Source organism: Amaranthus tricolor, chromosome 13 (genome assembly GCF_026212465.1).
Source record: "Amaranthus tricolor cultivar Red isolate AtriRed21 chromosome 13, ASM2621246v1, whole genome shotgun sequence".
In the NCBI taxonomy this organism is placed as follows: domain Eukaryota; kingdom Viridiplantae; phylum Streptophyta; class Magnoliopsida; order Caryophyllales; family Amaranthaceae; genus Amaranthus; species Amaranthus tricolor.
The window spans coordinates 7,942,325-7,961,029 of record NC_080059.1 but is presented as its reverse complement, the minus strand read 5'-3'; the positions used below and the strand labels follow the sequence as shown (position 1 = coordinate 7,961,029).

At 32.2% G+C, this 18,705-nt stretch overlaps 3 protein-coding genes across 5 annotated transcripts; all 3 read left to right on the top strand.

Annotated features, from left to right (window-relative positions):
- Positions 1-562: 562 nt before the first annotated feature.
- Positions 563-4,666, top strand: LOC130798700 (uncharacterized). Its single transcript, XM_057661800.1, has 8 exons — positions 563-1,092; positions 2,358-2,391; positions 2,525-2,767; positions 2,959-3,048; positions 3,246-3,311; positions 3,466-3,557; positions 3,648-3,695; positions 3,778-4,666. Exons 1-8 carry the CDS (start codon positions 734-736, stop codon positions 3,893-3,895), a joined length of 1,050 nt encoding a protein of 349 aa, XP_057517783.1. The 5' UTR covers positions 563-733; the 3' UTR covers positions 3,896-4,666.
- A 3,146-nt stretch (positions 4,667-7,812) lies between these two features.
- LOC130798701 (uncharacterized) lies at positions 7,813-11,434 on the top strand. Of its 3 annotated transcripts, none has more exons than XM_057661801.1 (9): positions 7,813-8,452; positions 9,740-9,773; positions 10,077-10,175; positions 10,296-10,385; positions 10,465-10,530; positions 10,615-10,706; positions 10,777-10,824; positions 10,906-11,016; positions 11,144-11,434. In XM_057661801.1, exons 1-9 carry the CDS (start codon positions 8,154-8,156, stop codon positions 11,166-11,168), a joined length of 864 nt encoding a protein of 287 aa, XP_057517784.1. In that variant the 5' UTR covers positions 7,813-8,153; the 3' UTR covers positions 11,169-11,434. The 3 variants fall into 3 exon arrangements, with proteins under 3 accessions (XP_057517784.1, XP_057517786.1, XP_057517785.1); XM_057661802.1 differs by having other exon boundaries at positions 7,838-8,452; positions 10,906-11,062; XM_057661803.1 differs by lacking the exon at positions 11,144-11,434 and having other exon boundaries at positions 7,837-8,452; positions 10,615-10,689.
- Positions 11,435-13,504: 2,070 nt separating this feature from the next.
- On the top strand, positions 13,505-18,680 carry LOC130798699 (uncharacterized). The gene is made up of 9 exons (XM_057661799.1): positions 13,505-13,779; positions 13,882-13,947; positions 14,051-14,368; positions 15,019-15,247; positions 15,371-15,428; positions 15,825-15,911; positions 16,090-16,224; positions 16,340-16,478; positions 16,791-18,680. Exons 1-9 carry the CDS (start codon positions 13,706-13,708, stop codon positions 17,035-17,037), a joined length of 1,353 nt encoding a protein of 450 aa, XP_057517782.1. The 5' UTR covers positions 13,505-13,705; the 3' UTR covers positions 17,038-18,680.
- Positions 18,681-18,705: the final 25 nt, after the last annotated feature.

The window sequence follows — 18,705 nt, the reverse complement described above, 5'->3', positions numbered from 1 at the left end:
TAATTTGGTTTGACTACATTTTAAATTTGGTTTGGTTTGGACTGAATTTTAATTATAATTTAGTGTTCGATTTGGACTCGGTCTAGGGCCAACAAAACCAAAAAAATTGAAAAAACCGAAATATTGAAGGCATGTTATATCTTCCATTTGATTTGTTTGAATTTTTTCCCTTATTTTTAGATTTTTTAAAAAAGTTTTTACTTATTTAAATTAAAAACTCTAAAATTATTAATATCTATTTAGGAGCTTTAGAAAGAATAAGTTTGAAACAATACATACAAATTTGATCTTCGTGCAAAATATACAAATCGGTTCAATTCGGTCTATTCGGTTCAATTTGAATTAGTATTTTAAAATTCAATTCGACTCAATTTAAATTATAAATATTATAATTTGAATTTAAACTGAAAATATCAAAATCAAATTTTATTCAATTTAATTTAAATTTATATTAAATCCAAACCAAAAACCAAATTTTCACCCCATATAGAAGCCATCATTACAAATGAGTATTAAAGTAGATGTGGTGCGTAATCACTTGAAACTTCGATACATCCTCAACACTCAACACTAGCTAGTAGGTGTCAGCAACACAAACCAAACACGTTGGAAATTTATACTCTAACTAAACGCTTGCATCTACCGGTCAAAACCATGAGTTTGGTGCAATTCCACTACTTATTAGACAAAACTAAACAAGGGATTCTTATTTCTTCTATTAGCTAGCTTGGAAATGGAAGAGATAGTATTGAAATGGTACAGTATAGTATCAGTGTGGATAGTATTCTTATCAGTAGTTGGGTCAGTGTATGTGTTGTGGAAGAAGGAATGTAATCATGTTTCATCTGCTGCAGAATTACTAGGCAATCAAGTACCTTTACTTGATCAACATCAAAATGATGATTTCCAAGAGGTTTATAGTTGTGGGTCCCAATCCCAGTCCCACTCCCAGCAGTTGTGGACTAGCTGTTGGCGTGGGTTGCACCCTGGCTTCTTGCTTTTGGTTCGGTTACTGTCACTTTTTGTTCTTACTTTCTTCTTGTCCTGGGATTTACATCAATGGGGTGCTTCCATCTTTATCTATTACACTGAGTATGCTCCTATTTACTCCTCTAGTAGTTTAAATTAATGGCTATAATTCTTTATTCACACTATTATATGCTATATTTTGATCCTTACTATCTTATACGAGTCAATATTATATTATGAAAGTGGGTATGCATTGAGACAAATCTGTTAGAAAAATAACCCACGTATAATTTTATATTGCAGAATTGAAAAATTAGAGAGATGTTGGCTAAATTTGATAAACTACTCATCCTATTACCAATTGATTTTAAGATGAACCTCAACGAATTTCCTCTTATGCCCAATAGCAAATTTATAAAAATCAAACTTAATCCATCTTGAATCTTGATTATGATTTTTTTAATATTAGGAGTAAATGTATTAATAGATAAATGAAGGCGGAGAATATATATCAAATTGATTGTTTTTAGCTCAATAGTATTAGATAAGAACAATAGAGTATATTTTTTGTTAACAATCAATTTATTTTGATTTATGAAAGTTATCATATTACTAAAATAGCTAAAATGGTGAATTGTGGATTTACATGTAATATTTGGTGGGTAATTTTTATAAAAACATATGATTTTTGAAAGGAATGAATCTGTGTGTACGCAAATTAAGTCTTAGTTACCGCGGGTCTAATCCCACAGGTGCCCTATGGATTTGATGAAGACATGGTCTGAAAACTGTGCACCCGATTGTACTGTGGTTTTGCAAATTGTACTATTCCAAAACTCAAAACCTTGAACATTTATGTTATTGGGGTCTAATTTCCATTTTTGCTACTTTACTAGAAGGGATGTTTTTGGTGAATCCTCTGCTGTATTTTTTAACAAAGACGGTTTACAATTTTCTAACTTAAAACTATTGTGTTTAGTAACTTGTAAGAATCCATCAATGATTAGATTATATAAAACATCTTTTAAGCCTCCACTATCACCATAAGCTTTTGGTTAAGTTGATTTCTCGATATCGTAGTAGAATCCAACGTAACAAAAGGTCAGGAGCTAAGAATCTAATCCACCCTAGCTCCTTTCGAGTGGAATTAACATTTCTAACCCAACGGATTCTCATCTAAGAGGCATGATTGAGTATATAAATATATATAAAAGTTTAAACTTTTGGTTGAGTTGGTTCTTTGTTAATTTACTCATCACTCAGCACATGCAATTTTCCTCTTTTAGATGAAAGTACATACTTTATCATAGATGATTCTACTTCATCATAGTAATTTTTTCCGACTTGTTCAGTCTAACTAATACCTTTGGTGTATGATTGAGATGCAGGTGGACTTATGCATTAGTTATGGTCTATTTTGCGGTACGCACCAATTTGTATCGTATTTACTACTTCTATACGTAACTATACTTTGGACCAACGATATCTATACTCGTGTACTTAAGTCATGTAGTATAGATTGATCAATTACTAACATGACGGTGTCTTCGAGCAGATAGGCAGTGTTGTATCTGCTCATGGTTGCTGGTTATACCATACACATATTATTACTCACTCAAGAAACATAGACGAATCTCCAGGAAAGGGCGACTTAGAAGATAACTCTGCTAATATAACCCGGTTAATCACAAAGAAGGATTCTGATAGGGAATCTGTTAAGTTTCAAAGACAGTATTACCAAGAACAGGACATTCAAAAGGCTGGATTTTGGGGTTTTCTTATGCAAATTTCATTCCAGGTTAGTCTCGAGGATATTATAGTTGGCACCTATGTTACTTGGATTCGAGTACTGATGTCGGATACTGGTATGTGTCCAAGAGTCGGATACTGGTATGTGTCCAAGTGTCGGATACGTCTAAATATCCAATTTTACATCTTGAATGAAGTGTCTAAGTGCCATACCAATGTCCAACCATCAAGGATCAAATAATCAGTGCAGGCGCCGCAATATTGACTGATATCATATTTTGGTGCATTATAGTCCCATTTGTATCAAATGCGCATCTTGGATTGAACCTCGTAATCACTCTGCTTCCTTTAACCTGATAGAATATTTTAACATATTTTGGGGCAACAACCTTCTGCTTAAGCTTTTAGTTGAGTTAGTACCTGATGGCTGTAGGCCCCGGATATGTTATATTATATACTTTGTGGTCAGGTATTCTAAGTAACACAGATTACATTTGATACTATGCTGCATATACTCTGTCTTACAGTTGATGGGCTGCATGCATACAGTGAATATCGTCTTTCTGCTTCTAGACACTTCCATTAATCGCCTTGTAAGTTGTTTTCGACAAGCACCAATATATGTTCTATACTCTATATTACTTAGTTGACGATCTTTGTATGGGATTCTATATGTCCACCAATATATGAATTGCGACGCGCCTATGTAAGATGTTGACACCGGTTATGTGATTTGATATTGTTTAGCCATTTCCTTGGTTTCGGCTTGCCTATTTTGTGCTATGGAGCGCTCTATACGTGATCTTTCAATGGATTATCCATCTTTGCGGTTTCACTTGGTGAGCACTCTAGACTCCTTAAGTAATTCATTTCGTCTTTTCGTATGATCCTTACAAATACTATCATGGCTAAACCTTCGTAACTATCAGGTGGCCATATCCTTTTCTCGAGCTGTCGACCCCATCGGCCCCTTTGTGGTATAATTTCAGTACTTAGTATCATACATACAAATTAACCAAATGATTATTGCATTTGAAATTGTTTCATATAACCTTGCAGGTACTTAGTCCTGGCTGCATTTCACATTGCTTGTTATGGAATGTATGCACTCATTGTGAAAGTTAAGGATTTACTCTTCTCCAAATTGTTTACTCGTTCATACGTGAGGTCGTATTAAGCCTTTTATTGTTGTTCCAATTTGCTCTTTATCAATGCCAACAGAAATATTCATAAATGTGATTGTCGATTTTGTGTTGAATTAATCTCAGTTCGATGATTATTTAGAGTACCCGAAAGGAAGCAATTTAGCTAATATACCAAAATGCACCGGTTATGAGTATGATGTTTTCGGGTTTAAGACGAACAAAAGAAATCAAGGAAAGGATACGAACTTTCCAATCCTTGTTTTAACTTGCAAGATTTGCACCAAATGTAGACGTTCTTTGGAATACATAGCTTTGCTCACAATGGCTTTCAATTCGAGTACACATAAGTATTACACGACTCGTTGAATCGTGAAACAAACCCTCGTAGATAAGTGTAAACAACGACTCATCGCTTCCAAGCACTAAGTCGATATTGGTTTATTCAAGATTTCATTATTATTGTTGCGTTGGTCGGCACTTGGTCTCGTTTTTAGATTGGCGTCGAGTGACGAGTAAGTCTTTGAATGATATCGAGTCGACATGATTTAGGCCGATTGCAGGATGCCAATTTCGTACTTCAACCAACATAGCTATCAACCCCAATCTTGAAATCCTTTTTTTTTTGTTTGCTTTGTCCAAAGTTAACATATTTGAGCCCTCCCTTGGTGGGGTTGAATCATGAACATACGTTTCAATTAAACTAGTTGGCGGTTGATGGTAGTATTAAATGTTGATAGTGATATGAAAATAATTTATATGTAAATTTTCATAAAATATATTATGTTACTTTTATGGTGATATGATTTTGATTATAAAAAATTTTTCTTGTAGTGTTTTTTCATTATCATTTAATATCATCTTTTTTGTTGATAATACATTATAATAAATTTTGTAAAAAATATAAAATGATTAAAGTCGAACAAGCATGAAAATTAAACTCGTAAAGAAAAATTTCTAATAAATTATTTTAATTTTTCATTATTATTTCTACTATTTAATACCATTCTCTATATTTAGTAATCAATTCATCACAACTCAATTTTGGTGTTTGATTCTATTCGATCTAATTCAATGCATATCTTTTGGGCCTTGTCAATTCACCTTAGCTTGATTAAACTGACTTCAAATATTTTATTATTTTATTATTTTCTACACTATTATTTTATTGTTTACTTTTTACTAAATTAAAGTTAATTTATTATTTGTTACACTATTAATTGTTATTAGAATGTTGCATACATTTTAATAATTTATATCCTATTTAGATAGGTGGCAAACTTAAAAAATAATAGTTCCTCCGATTTTTCTTAGTAGTCTTATTTACCTTTTTCATACTTGCCGAGTTAATATTTTAACTCTTAATATATATCTAATTATGCATAATTAAACATTATGAAAACTCAATATTAATAATCTTTGTATTTGAGAACAATGAAACAAGATTTTCATTTGAATATATTTTGTTGATGACATGAGCATCTAAAATTAAAAACATAAAATTGTGAAAATTTATTAAAAAAGAAAATATAAGAAGAAAATATAAGAAGAAATTAAGGAGAATGCTAACGACATAAGTACTAATAGAATAATTCAGAGAAATTTGAGAAGCAAAATGGAAAGAAGGAATTATGGAAAAGTTTAAGATGAAAACATAAGATTATTACATGTATGACATGGGGTGGTGACATAAGCACCAATGATTTAAAATTTCGGAAAAAGAAAATATTTTTAAAATGACTAGTGATATAAGCACAGTCCACAAGATGATATGTTACAGATGAATAGTAGCTGGAAGACACTTGGTAATAAGAATACCAGCAAAAAACATAAGAAGACGAATGCACTTTGATGACAAGGGACAATTGGTGATATAGGTGTCAGATTAGAAAACCCAAGATACGAGATTGCAAGTGTGGGTGACAAGGGCATCAACAATAAATTAAGGTGTTTTTTATTACTAGGAGTATTGAAATAATAAAAAAACAAAATAACTGGTATCTAGAATAATCTAGCATCAAATGCTAGATAGAACAATCTAGTACTTCCTTTTTTTTCTTGCACCCAAGGATAGTTTTACGCGTCTTAATGCACTAATTCAATCGTTAGTATCTCTAATTATACGCCATTGAAAAATTATAGAAACTGAAAATTAATAAAATTCACATTGAAACGATTTTAACAAGATCCTACATAACTATGATTTAACCTATAAATTAACGACAATATGAAATTTAAGTGGCATTAATAAATAGTGTCAAATTATGTTTAGGTACAACTAAATAGAAACGGAGGAATTGTGTTGTAAATAGAAACGGAGGAATTGTGTTGTAAATGTCGGCAATAGCATGGCAAAAGAATTGCACCGATTTACGCTAGCTATAAATATGTGTTGTATATCATTTGTTAAAATATAGACATAGAAAGCAAACACAACAAATACAAAAAAGTTAAGCCACTATCCCATAATAATACGATATGAGTGTTAATTAAAATTTGTGAGTTATTAGAGATAAATGAGACATGAATTCACATAAATATATAAGTGAAGACTGTATCGGTACGAAGTAAGAGTCCCACCAATATTCTTGTACAATTTATGATGTAATTAGATATTTGTATTTAGTTAATGTAATATAATATTTAATTTGATCCAACTACAATTTCACGTGCGCTTCAAAACTTTTATCAATTTTAACTTATAGATTAAAAATAAAATTCAAATTAAGAGCAATAAGTTGATAGTAACCAGAAAATATATCTGACTTGTAGCAAGAATACAAGAAGTAGAATATTAGTATTACAGTGAGAATTTTACTAAAATGAGTTTTTCTTTTTAAATAAAACCTATTTTTTCAGTTATTCATTTCTCTTGCATTAAACTTTAAACTTATTATTACTAAACCAAAATTTATTTTATTGATTAAATTTATTTTTACTGAAATTATTGGATTGAGATGAGTAAAAAAAAATTCAAAGATGTATTTTCATAGCTTATAATGTGGTACTGGACTTATTTTCATTGAGCTTCTTGAATTATTTTTGATGCTTACAGTATAACTAAAAAGAAGAATCGAGAAAAATCTAGGAGAATTTGGGATGAGCAGATTAAAATTGACCTGCACAAGTTACACCTCTTTGTGGACCTGACCCGGGATAGGGGTAGTTGGAGGTGCCTTATCCATGCGTTAGATTAGACTACTCATTTGCTCTTTACTTAATAGTAGGTGTTCTTATTCTTTGGCTTTTATTCGCTCTATTATTATTATTATTATTATTGTTGTTGTTGTTGTTGTTGTTGTTGTTGTTGTTGTTGTTTCATTTTAATTGTTACTTTTACTTTATTTTATTTATATTTGAATTGTATTTATCTTTTTATGTTTAAGGGCCACGCTTGGGTAATACGACGCAAACCTGCGGAGTCAGCTTCAGCCTCACTCGCACCTAGCCGTTGCAGAAACTGCTTCTATTCTCTCTCGAGTCAAGGGACTCTTTGGCCGCGCTCTTCTTTATGGGTATGAGTTGCCGCCATCCTTCCCTCCCCAGACCCCGTCCATAATTTTTTATGGGCTGAATACACTGAGTATGATGATGGGTGTTTGGCATATGGAAATGAGGTTGAAATTTGTTTATGGGAAATGGCATTAGACTTTTAAATGTCAAATCTCCAAGTTTTACCTTTGAATGTCTTAGAGGGTAGGAGTCTAGGAGGACATTTATGGTGAGACTTAAATTTATTAGAAAATAATATTTTTACCATTAATGAAATAAAAAGGACAAATATATAATAAGGGTAAATTGATAACTTTGTAACTACTTTTAATTATTTTCCTTTCTATTTTAAAATTTTACCAAACAAAAATATAAGATATTTTTATAGTCGCATTCTAAGTTTCATCTCAAATCTCACATATAAATCTCAGAATTATAATTCCCATACATCAAACATTCACAAGAATTGCTTAAGTTTGCTACAATTTTTATTAGATATTCTTGCTTTCTATATAACACTCCCTTTATTCCACCAAAGGGGTATTGGAATGTTACAATTACATCACCTACTAGATTACCCTACCAAACCCCACCAACCACTCAGTCCTCACCAACACTTTCCCTACAAACACATAGCTTCATAGGAATAGAACCTGCAAGTACACACAAAACATCATCAAATACTATTGGTTTGTTCATTTATTGGTCCCACTACTCAGTTTTACCTTAAACAACTCCCTCTTTCTCATCTCACTTAATGCATTGAACAGATTCAATGCCCAAAACGTTGGAGCTGAGAAGATGCAGAATTCAACAGAAAAAGAGGTGGGTATTAGTCTTGATTATTGGATGAAATGGCAAGTCCCTGTTTGTGCCTTCATAATTCTAGTCCCTGCTTGTGTTTCTATCTATTTGATCAAGAATAAGTCCAGAATTCCTGAAGCACAGAATTCCAGTGAGTTATTATGGGTTCCTAGCTGGAGAAAGCTGAGCCCCAAATGGCTTCTATTTTACAGAGCTTTAGCTTTCCTTATTATGGCTTTTCTTCTCTTCCAGATGATTCTTTTTTCTGGTCTTTTTGCTTTCTATTTTTATACCCAGTAAGTATTCTTCTTTGCTTTCTTTTTACTCTTTCTTTTCCATTTTTATGTCAATTTTTACTTTGCATTTTTTTTCGCGACCTACAGACTTATTGGGATGATGATGATAATTTCATTTCATTTTTCTGCTTCACAATTTGGTTTTAATTTTTACTCTGAATGGAAAGTTTCCAAATTTTCATGATTGAAATTAAGTTCAGTTTCTGAAAACTGAAATTTAGTTCAATTTTGGTGTCTGAACCCTGAAATTGACTTCAATTTTGGTGTCTGTAATTGAAATCAACTTAAAGTAAAGAGCTTTGGTTGGTGAAAATATAAATAAATTTTTGTGTTAATTATCAAAAGACCAACTCAATCAAAAGTTTAAGTATGGTTAAAATCGTAAAATATATTATATAATCTATCACGTTTCGTTTGAGTGCCCTCTAAATTAGAATTATAAATACAACACATGTCTCCTCATATATGATGCTACATATTCTAGTTGCATCAAGGAGTGGATGAGATTTTATGTGAGGTGGCTTCTGATACGATGTTTAAAAACCTAAGTATACTTATAGTTTAATTTAACTGTTGAAGTCCCGTAATATATTTTATTGTCTATTAATAATTTGATTGAATTTCACCATGTAAATCCATGATAATAGAGCTCTTATGCTCAAACCAATATTTTCTTCATAAAAATATTTATTACAATCTAATACCAGGTCGTTTTCAAGTACTAATGAAATATGGTGATTAGTATTGAACAAGTGTACTATAACTTTTATATTTTCTTTACTATTTAATATCAACTAACAAGCAACTATAAAGCAATTACATTTATTGATGTTCACATCATCTTATAACACTAAAAAATTCTCTATTAGTTACTATTATGTCTAGTAATTTAGATCCCGTTTATTTTTTACATGAAGATTAAAAACTAGATATAGTATTTTAACGTAGTAGAATATTTAGAAACAAAATAGAATATCGAGAGTCAAAGTTGTGATCTCATATCCAAAATAACAATGAGATAAATTCATTTGGACAAACTAAAATGAAAAATTATGTAAATTGAGTGAGACAAAAAAAATATTAATTTGGCTCAACTATGACATTCCATGGGTTTGAATATACTAAACTCTAGTAAAGTTTCCGAGGACCCATCAATATTTTTATGATCAGTGTCGGTTTAACTTGCATAACATATAACACCACTCTTAAAACTCATGATTTCTATTCTTTAGGCTTTATGTTGTGTTGAAGCTTATAATTAATAGATTTCGTTGACTGTTTTTACAGGTGGACTTTTACTTTGGTTATGGTGTATTTTGGGGTATGTCCTGCATCATTCTTTGTGTATAGTTTGATTCACTATTCTTTTCAGTCTATTGAACCATTTGCTGAATAAAAAAGGTCACCTTAATCACGGGAATCTAGGTCTGGGCTTACCTTGCCCATATCCCGGGTCATTTTGATTATAAACCTATTAATATTATACAGTGCAACATATAACACTAATAAATGATAGCCGGATTTCTGTACACATATAGAGGTGAATATTTGGCTCATTATCTATCAGTATCCTAAATTTTCCCGTTGCCTGAATCTCTTTTCAAATGTTATCTTGTGCCTGTAGATTGGGACCATTATTTCAGCCCAAGGATGCTTTAAGTCTTCCAATAAAGCCCATCAAGGCGCAGGACTTTTGGGGACTCTTATGTTAGTCATTTATCAGGTGAGTTTACCGCGTGCTGCCTCTTTTCCAACAGCCAAAGCAAGTCGCAGTCTTGAGTTATTACCTATTACCCATAATATAATCTCGACTGATTCATTGTCTTATCTTCCGATCCATCAGACTTCTGCAGCTGCTTCCGTGCTCACAGACTTGGTTTTTTGGGTCATACTGGTGCCCATGATGGCCGGAAAACAATTTGAGCTGACCTTGGTATGTTACGTCTTAGCAATGTTATACGCAATAAACTCGCCCAAACATGATTGTTAACAACGTGCAATACTCCCCGCAGTTAATAGGATGTATTCACTCGCTCAATGCTGTCTTCCTTCTTATCGATTCTCTTCTTAACGCTCTTGTAAGTGATCAACCGAACTTATCCTGTGCACACACCCTTCTAAACGATTATTAAGCTAATGAAATCGTTTTCTTACTCTCGTAGCCTTTTCAATGGTTCGGCTTCAACTATTTCATACTTTATAGTATCATCTATGTGACATTCCAATGGATTCTTCATGTTAGTGGTTCCAATTGGTAATCTAATTCTTCTGCTTTCGGGATTATACACAAGTAGTTCAGTCATTTACCGATGTGTTTGTCGCAGGTGGCCTTATCCGTTCCTTGAGTTAGCAACCCCAACCGCTCCTCTATGGTAAATCACGAGCTATTTATTAACCTTAGCTTATTTGTGTTAAACCGCAATCTCTGATGATCAAACTACTGAAATTTGTAGGTATCTTGGACTGGCTGTCGTCCATGTTCCATGCTACGCGGTATACCTATGGTTCGTACGAGGAAAAAACTGGATGTTTTCGAAGTTGTTTCAGCAAGCATTCGTGACCAGGTCGTTATAGCTTGGTTGATCGTATCTTAATATAGAAACTTTATCGGTACTTGCTAGAAAACGAGATGGTTCAGTTCCCGCAAGTCATGATCGTTATGTTTCTTATAAAACAACTGGTGTTTTACAGATCACAGCAGCAGAAAACTTCCTAATGTGGTGGAATGGTGAAGATATTGGGAAGGCAGATAACAAAGAACAACATATGGTTTCCAACTTTTGCTTTACATGTTCTTGGCTATTGACACTATAAAGAGACTAATCCTAGCTTTTAAATTTGGTGTGTCCAATAATTGGATTCAAATACTGATTACTTATTTGTTATCCACGTCTAAAAAAAAAAAAGAATATATATAAATTAATAAATTAGAGGAGTAATTCCTATTATTACCAATTAGTTTTAGTAGGAAACTTCTTTGAATTTGTAAGTGGATCACCTCTTCTCCTTTTTATTTGGGTTGCCTACATCTATTGTCTAAATTCTACTCCCTCTGTTCCTTACCTTAATAAAGTTCCCACAAGGAACGTTCACGGGAATTAAGAAAAATAAAATCTCTTACAAGTGGATATATTATTTTGTTGAATAGTAGATTTGATAAATGAAAAATGAAAATAATAAACAATAAAAAAATTTTTAAAAAAGTAATGGTAAAAATACGGGGACACAACTAATATATTTTTTTTATAAAGTTAATGAGAATCATATGAGGACATAAGGAATATAAACATATTAAAATAAAATTAATGAATATATGTGAGGACTAAAAATATTATTAAAATATTAAAAAAAGAATAAATAATGTAATTTTTTTAAAAATTTGTGATATAAATAAAAAAATTTTATAAGAACAATTGAAACATTTTAAAATAATATAGGAGAACTTTTGTAAAAACGGAGGGAGTATTATTTTAATATAAGGCTATTGCTAGCTTTTAAATTTGGTGTGTCCAATCATCGTATTTAAGTATTAATGCAAAGGAGTTTAGAAAGTTGAATTTTTGAAAAAGGTGAGTGAAAAAAAAAAAAAATTAATTGAATAATCTATTATTCAAACTTTTTCCAAAACTAAGCGTGAAAACTGAAAACCCCAGACCTATGATTTGGAGCTGTTCGCAGTTAGTAACTGCGAACAGGTCAAAAAAAGACAAAATAGCTGTTCGCAGTTAGTAACTGCGAACAAAAAAAAAAAAAAATTTTTTTTTTAGGTCAAATCGCTGTTCACAGTTAGTAACTGCGAACAGCTATTTTGTCTTTTTGCTGTTCACAGTTAGTAATTGCGAACAGCTATTTTGTCTTTTTTGACCTGTTCGCAGTTAGTAACTACGAACAGCTCCAAACCATAGGTCTAGAGTTTTCACGCTTAGTTTTGGAAAAAGTTTGAATAATAGTTTATTCAATTAATTTATTTTTTTTTCGCTCACCTTTTTCAAAAATTCTAGAAAGTTCTATTCGTTATTTTGTATTTCCACTAATAAAAGTGAATCTAATTGTTTGACAATGTCCATTTTAATCAAAGATTAATTTTCGGGTCCAATAGAATTTGTAGGTATATGAAGAGTTGAAGACCTTTTATCAATCACAAATTGTTAAGAGAGACATACTTTAAATAACTAATTCATATACCCTAAAAACCTACCTAAAAACTTAAGTGTAATTTTATTTGTATTATTTTTAAATTTGATTTTGAGATGTAAACATTATTAAATTCATGATTAAATCTTCTATATCTATTGTAGTTGATAATTGATTAGAAATAAATGTTGAAAAAATAAATTGAGAACAAATGTAGAGAGAGGTTTTGCATGACAAAGGAAAAAAATTATTTTGAAAATCGTATGCATAAAGAAAGTTTGTCTACAACAATTTTCAAAAAGAAAGAATATTCTTTTTCCAAAAATTTACATAAAATTAGAAAATAGCGATGCAAAATAAATATAGGGCTTCACTAAATGTCGCCTCCCTTTTCATAATATCGTCATCATAAATACATTAAATTTTCAATATTGACCTTGACAATTTTCATAATATATAAAAGGTGGCGATACAATAAAAAAGGTAACGACATTTGTAAGACTCATAATTTAATGTGGTGGAAAAAATTAATACACAGTGAAAATATAATTCAATTGGAAGAAGATGGTTTAAATAGTGATGCTCATTAGTCATTACCTAAAATAAAATAGGAAAATTCAATACTGATAATTTAATCTTTCACCCAGTGAATAATCACATTTTTCTTTTATTCTTACTTTGCTGTTAGCATATTAATAGGGTATGCTAATAGCAAACTAAGGACAAAACTTGATTTATTATAAATAAAATGTTATACTGCCAGCAAACTAAAGAAAAATATTAAATTATTAAAAATAATTCAAAAATAAAAATATTTATAGCGAATAGGTAAAATGTTGCATTATTAGTATCAATTTTTCCTTGTTAAAAGAGATAAATACAAATAAAAATTAGGGCCAAATCACACAAAAACCGAGCATAAACCGAAACTAGTACAACTTATATGCAGGGAAGTTAGCGGAGAGCCGGAGAGGAGAGTATGTTCCTTAGCCAGCCCTAGTTCGGACTCCAGAACATAAACCGACACGAATAGTCCAGTTTCATTACCAGCGGTGCCAATCGCCATTTCAGCTTTCGGCTTTCTTAACCATTGCAAAGAAGGTAGATACACCGGCTACAATGGAGACTCATTGCCAATTTTGGTTACCCAAGAAGAACAGATTCTGTGCCAACACCCCTCTCAATCTGTCTCAGTAAGTATTACATATATCTTCATTAACATCCTTTTTCCTTTCTTGCCTGATTTTTATTTCATGAATTAATCCTAATAACGAAGCTACTATTATCAATCCTAGATTCTGCGGGAATCATACTACGAGGTCCAATGTCAAATGGGTTCCTTGCCCAATTGACCCTTCCCAGTAATCATTTCTTTCCTTGTCTCTTTTTTCTTGCATTACTACCAATTCATGATCTTTAATGTCCCACTTATATGTATCTGTATTGTTTGATCATGTGTTAAAGCTCTGTGCTTGATGAAAACATGGAGGGACACATTAAAAAATGCCCATTATTGAAGCAAACACAGATTTTATCTGTTCAGCCTTATTACCAGAAGGGTATTAATCAAGGCAGAGATGATTCTGCACCAGACACACTTGAACAGGAATCTGACTTTACTTCTGAGAATAAGAGGAATTGGGTTTATAATATGACTGTTCCTCAGTTTTCTGAGTTACTCTCCAAGATCAGGTCACTTCACTGTTCCATTTGTAAGGATATTGGGTTTTCTTATAGGATGCCTCATGCCTGTGATCTTTGGATTAAGAGACAAATTGACAGGTGTGTGATTCTATGAATTCTTTTTGCTACTTGCATATTTCAGTGTTTTTGAAATTGGGTTTCCAATTTTGCAAGCAATATTTATTTTATGTTACTTGGACCTGTATTATGTTCAAGTGTTTGATTTGATATTACAATGAAAAACTGGATGCTTTTATCCTAAAATGATCCCACATATTGTCTACCTGCCGTGAATATTCCCTACTATTCATTATTCGATATAATCCAACCTTTTTATAATTTTGCTGACAGTACCCTCGCCACATTTTTACCGGCTATTATAGGTACCTTATACTCACTTCTTCCTCCTTATGCTTTTTTGTTGATCTACCCCTACTGTTGTTTGATGGTAGGAACCAATAGTAGCCGATTAAATTGTGGCAAGGGGCGCTATCAACAAAAAGACTACAAAAGTTGGATTATTTAGAATTAATTAATAGTAAGGATTTTTCCACAACAAATGAGCACTAAGTGGGATTATTCATGATAAATTTTTTTGAACTTTTTTATGATCAAAGATTCATTACATGAATGACTTGGTACATTTCACGAAAATTTACATCACAGATCATTTTCATTATCACCATTTATAATACCAACTCCCAAGAATCAACGGGCCGTTAGGGTAATGCTTTGTCAAATGCTTGTAGGAAACTGCCATACCAAGAGAAGCATGTCCTGCAACAGGCATCAATTCTCGGTAACTTGGAGGATTTGGGGGGCTTGAGTAGTTTGACTCAAGCTGTGTCCGATGAACAATGTGATACTTCTGCTGTTGTTGAGTTTGGAGCTGGGAGGGGTTACTTGACACAGATACTAGCTGATTCATATGGGATTAGAAAGGTCTTCTTGGTTGAGCGCAAGTCATACAAGCTGAAGGTGAGCACAAGTAAGTTTGTCGGGACATTCATCATGCATAATGCACTATAATAATATCAGATATCAGTGCTCCAAGCCAATTTTCAGATATGATATTAACCTTGAGAAATTTAACACTTCTAGGCTGATCGAAGTTTACGACAGAAAGAAAACATGGAATTGGAGCGATTAAGAATTGACAGTAAGATTTTCTGAATCCTTATATTTGATTCCTTCCGCCCAATGTTGTGCAATTTATGGAAATTTTCGGTTTCTTAGTTTGGGTGATTTGCAAAAACTTTTATGTTGTCCTGGTAAAGGTGTATGTAACTTTTTCTTGTTAACAAGTTTACCTTTGTCTTTCTCATCATGCTAATCAAGACCGCAATTATCTTATGTGGTTCAAAGACATTCAAGTAACAACTAGGTAGATCTCCGGTCCATTATCTCCATAGATGGAGCATTTTCAACTTGAGACAGCTTAACTTTATGATTAATTGTTAAAGAATGATCGCCAATTCACCATGTTAATTGTGCTTGAAAGTTGAATCTTGCCTTTAAATTGTCTTTTGACACATATTGGTGTTCATTGATGCAGTTGAAGATTTGAATCTGAATGCTGTTGAGTCATTGAATGGTATGCCGTACTTGGCTATCGGTAAACATCTTTGTGGACCAGCCACAGGTGCATAATTTGTTTTCTATTGTAAAATTGCCATCAATGACCATGTATCTTTTTAATCAAGTTCCTATTACTTTTTTATACTTCCAAACAAATAATAAAAAGGGAAATAGGACTGCTGTGATTTATGACTAAAAAGAGTTAAACTCAAGTAGGTTTACTTGTGTATGGCACAGTGCAGATCTGACCCTTAGATGTTGTCTTGGTGGGAATTACGGTGAAAAGAGTATTACAGAGCAGAGTACTCATCCTCGTCTCGTAAGCATTGCAGTGGCAACCTGCTGCCACCACCTCTGTCAATGGAAACACTACACTAGTAAGTTATAATGTTTCTCGATACCTTTTGAGCTAAATTATACGTCTCCTTGACTCCTTCATCCATGAATCACTGAGTGGTGACTGTAAAACTTTGCCTTTCCTCACACGTGCAGATAAACGATACTTAGAGAAGCTAGGGATCACTAAAGAAGATTTCCATGCTATTACATGGTTTACCAGTTGGGCAGTAGATGCTGATCATGGATCAGATCTTACTATTGATGTTTCTTTGCAATCTACAGTGCTACCAAGGTAAATTGTGTATACAATCGTTCAATATTTTGGGAATGTTTTGTTTAATGGAGAACATTTTCAGCTTGAAAAGCGAATTGAACTTGGTTTTTTTGTTTGGTTTTGATGGAAAAGTATTAAACTTGGGGAAAAATTGCCCATCTCCAACCAAACTACGGAAAATTGGAAAATGTGTTTGCCTTCGAATCAATCACCCTATCGGTTAACTTGACCCCCTCCTACGCTTCTTTGTAGCTCTATATTTTCTACTAAATCCTCAAGTTTCCCTTTATTTTCTCTATTTTTTCTGATGATTAATCTCTGCTCTTATAGTAATAACGATGAGTGTCGTAGAAATACTCTTGGAGTTGAAGGTATCATAAAGAATATGAAAGCAGCGGACAGAGCAACATTAGGGTTTATGTGCAAGGACATCATTGACATGGGTAGATTAATGTGGATTAAGGAACGCGGACTTGAAGCTAAACTTGTCAAATATGTTCCAACAGACATTTCCCCTGAAAATCGCTTACTGGTTGCGAAGGCAACAACACCAGCAGTGTCTATACCAACGAGCTAACATGGGAGCATACAGAAACACCAATTAAATGCAATGGAATAAATCACACCAGCAGTGTTCATGTACTATTACTCATTGTGTATGCTAACAATGTGAAGTTATGGCTCACTGAGAATTACATCTTCCCTCTTCAGGATCGTGTGCTTGAAATGTCTATGTTTACCGGTTCATGCTTGTGTACCCATGTTTACAACCATTTGGCTTAGTGTACGGATTTTCTATCCAAGAAGTTCGAAGGAAAGGAGTGTAAGCAAGTTCGGTATAACAATTTCTCGTTTAGGCCAATTCTCTTTATGAAACTTATAGGCATGATTATACCCGTTTCTCATTTCATGTCAAACTCGATTTTTGAGTATAAAATCTGTCAGTCCCATCTTTGAACCAGTTAATTTTGTTGCAAGAGATCTCGTAAGTTAAAAATTGAGTTTTATTCAGTTGGAGAACAAGTAAAATAATTATGGTGGCATTCTATACATGGTGTTGATATGCAGGTGTGAACATGAATATGTTTTTGAAGATTTTTACCCAAATAAGACCACATCAGAAGACATAATTGGATATGGACAAAATTTAGATCCTCGCATTTGCAGGGCACATTCCAAAAAATTGATGCGGTAGAGGTATGATATGTAAGTTTGTGGCTGGTCTCTTGCTTTTAAAGTCAAAAACTCGGAAATCTTAATCTTGTAATAGATAAAGTATAACCAAGAAATTAGAATCGTACAAAATTTTTTCACTAAAAAGTATGCCCAACTACTCAGTTCTATCCTTTGAAATTACTATACTAAGTATTTATTTAGCTTATCTCTTTTGATTTGTTATACTACCTCCTATTCAACTCATTAGTCCTATTTAATTTTTTACACTTGTTGAGGTAATATTTTAACATTAATAATTTTTTATTCTTAATTAAAAATTATAAAAAAATAATATTAATAATCTTTGTATTGAGACGAATTAAATAAGATCTTACATGACTATGTTTTAACTTATAGACTAAGAATAAAATACAAATTAAGAGTAATAAGTGAATAGGGAAAAAAAATAAATGGGACTAATGGGTAGAATAGGAGGGAGTAATTTTCTAATTTGCTTTTAATTTTCTTTTAATATTATACTTACATTTGAAAGCACCCTTTCAATTTTTAAAGTTTGTGTCAAATGCCCATTTTGTAATTTCAAACGGATCGAGATAGTAGTCGAGGAATCTTATGGCATTTTGTTTGATTTTCGTGTCATTAATATTTTTATGTCTCTTTTGAGATTGCTAGTGATAGTAATATTTTTTTTTCCTCACAATATGTCACTATTAATGGTAATATCAAAAAGAAAAAAAAATTTTAGACTCATTTTCACAACCCAACACCAGATATAATATTTTAGACAGTAATTATTCAAAATCCTTACAAGGCTTGTCAGTCCAACATGATCATGCACGATACAAAAGAATTATTCAACTGAAATAGAAATAAATATGCGAAGAGTCAAACAAACTCAATGTCACTTTCTATTAATAACAATAATTTCAAAGTGTTAATCCTAATAATATATAATCGATCGGATAAATGAAAAAATAAAAATGTAAATTTTGGTTTATAAGAATTAATCTATATATTACTCGCATAAAACATACACTAAACAAACAAGAATCCAATATGACTAAGAAGC

What these genes read in the sequence shown, in the direction of transcription:
- LOC130798700 (XM_057661800.1), top strand. Translation starts at nt 734, where the DNA reads ATGGAAGAGATAGTATTGAAATGGTACAGTATAGTATCAGTGTGGATA. An exon ending in TAGTTATGGTCTATTTTGCG is followed by an intron (nt 2,392 to 2,524) that starts GTACGCACCAAT and finishes GTCTTCGAGCAG; the next exon opens with ATAGGCAGTGTTGTATCTGC. An exon ending in ACACTTCCATTAATCGCCTT is followed by an intron (nt 3,312 to 3,465) that starts GTAAGTTGTTTT and finishes GATATTGTTTAG; the next exon opens with CCATTTCCTTGGTTTCGGCT.
- LOC130798701 (XM_057661801.1), top strand. Translation starts at nt 8,154, where the DNA reads ATGCAGAATTCAACAGAAAAAGAGGTGGGTATTAGTCTTGATTATTGG. An exon ending in CATGTTAGTGGTTCCAATTG is followed by an intron (nt 10,707 to 10,776) that starts GTAATCTAATTC and finishes TGTTTGTCGCAG; the next exon opens with GTGGCCTTATCCGTTCCTTG. An exon ending in CAGCAAGCATTCGTGACCAG is followed by an intron (nt 11,017 to 11,143) that starts GTCGTTATAGCT and finishes GGTGTTTTACAG; the next exon opens with ATCACAGCAGCAGAAAACTT.
- LOC130798699 (XM_057661799.1), top strand. Translation starts at nt 13,706, where the DNA reads ATGGAGACTCATTGCCAATTTTGGTTACCCAAGAAGAACAGATTCTGT. An exon ending in ATTAAGAGACAAATTGACAG is followed by an intron (nt 14,369 to 15,018) that starts GTGTGTGATTCT and finishes AAATGCTTGTAG; the next exon opens with GAAACTGCCATACCAAGAGA. An exon ending in TCTTTGTGGACCAGCCACAG is followed by an intron (nt 15,912 to 16,089) that starts GTGCATAATTTG and finishes GGCACAGTGCAG; the next exon opens with ATCTGACCCTTAGATGTTGT.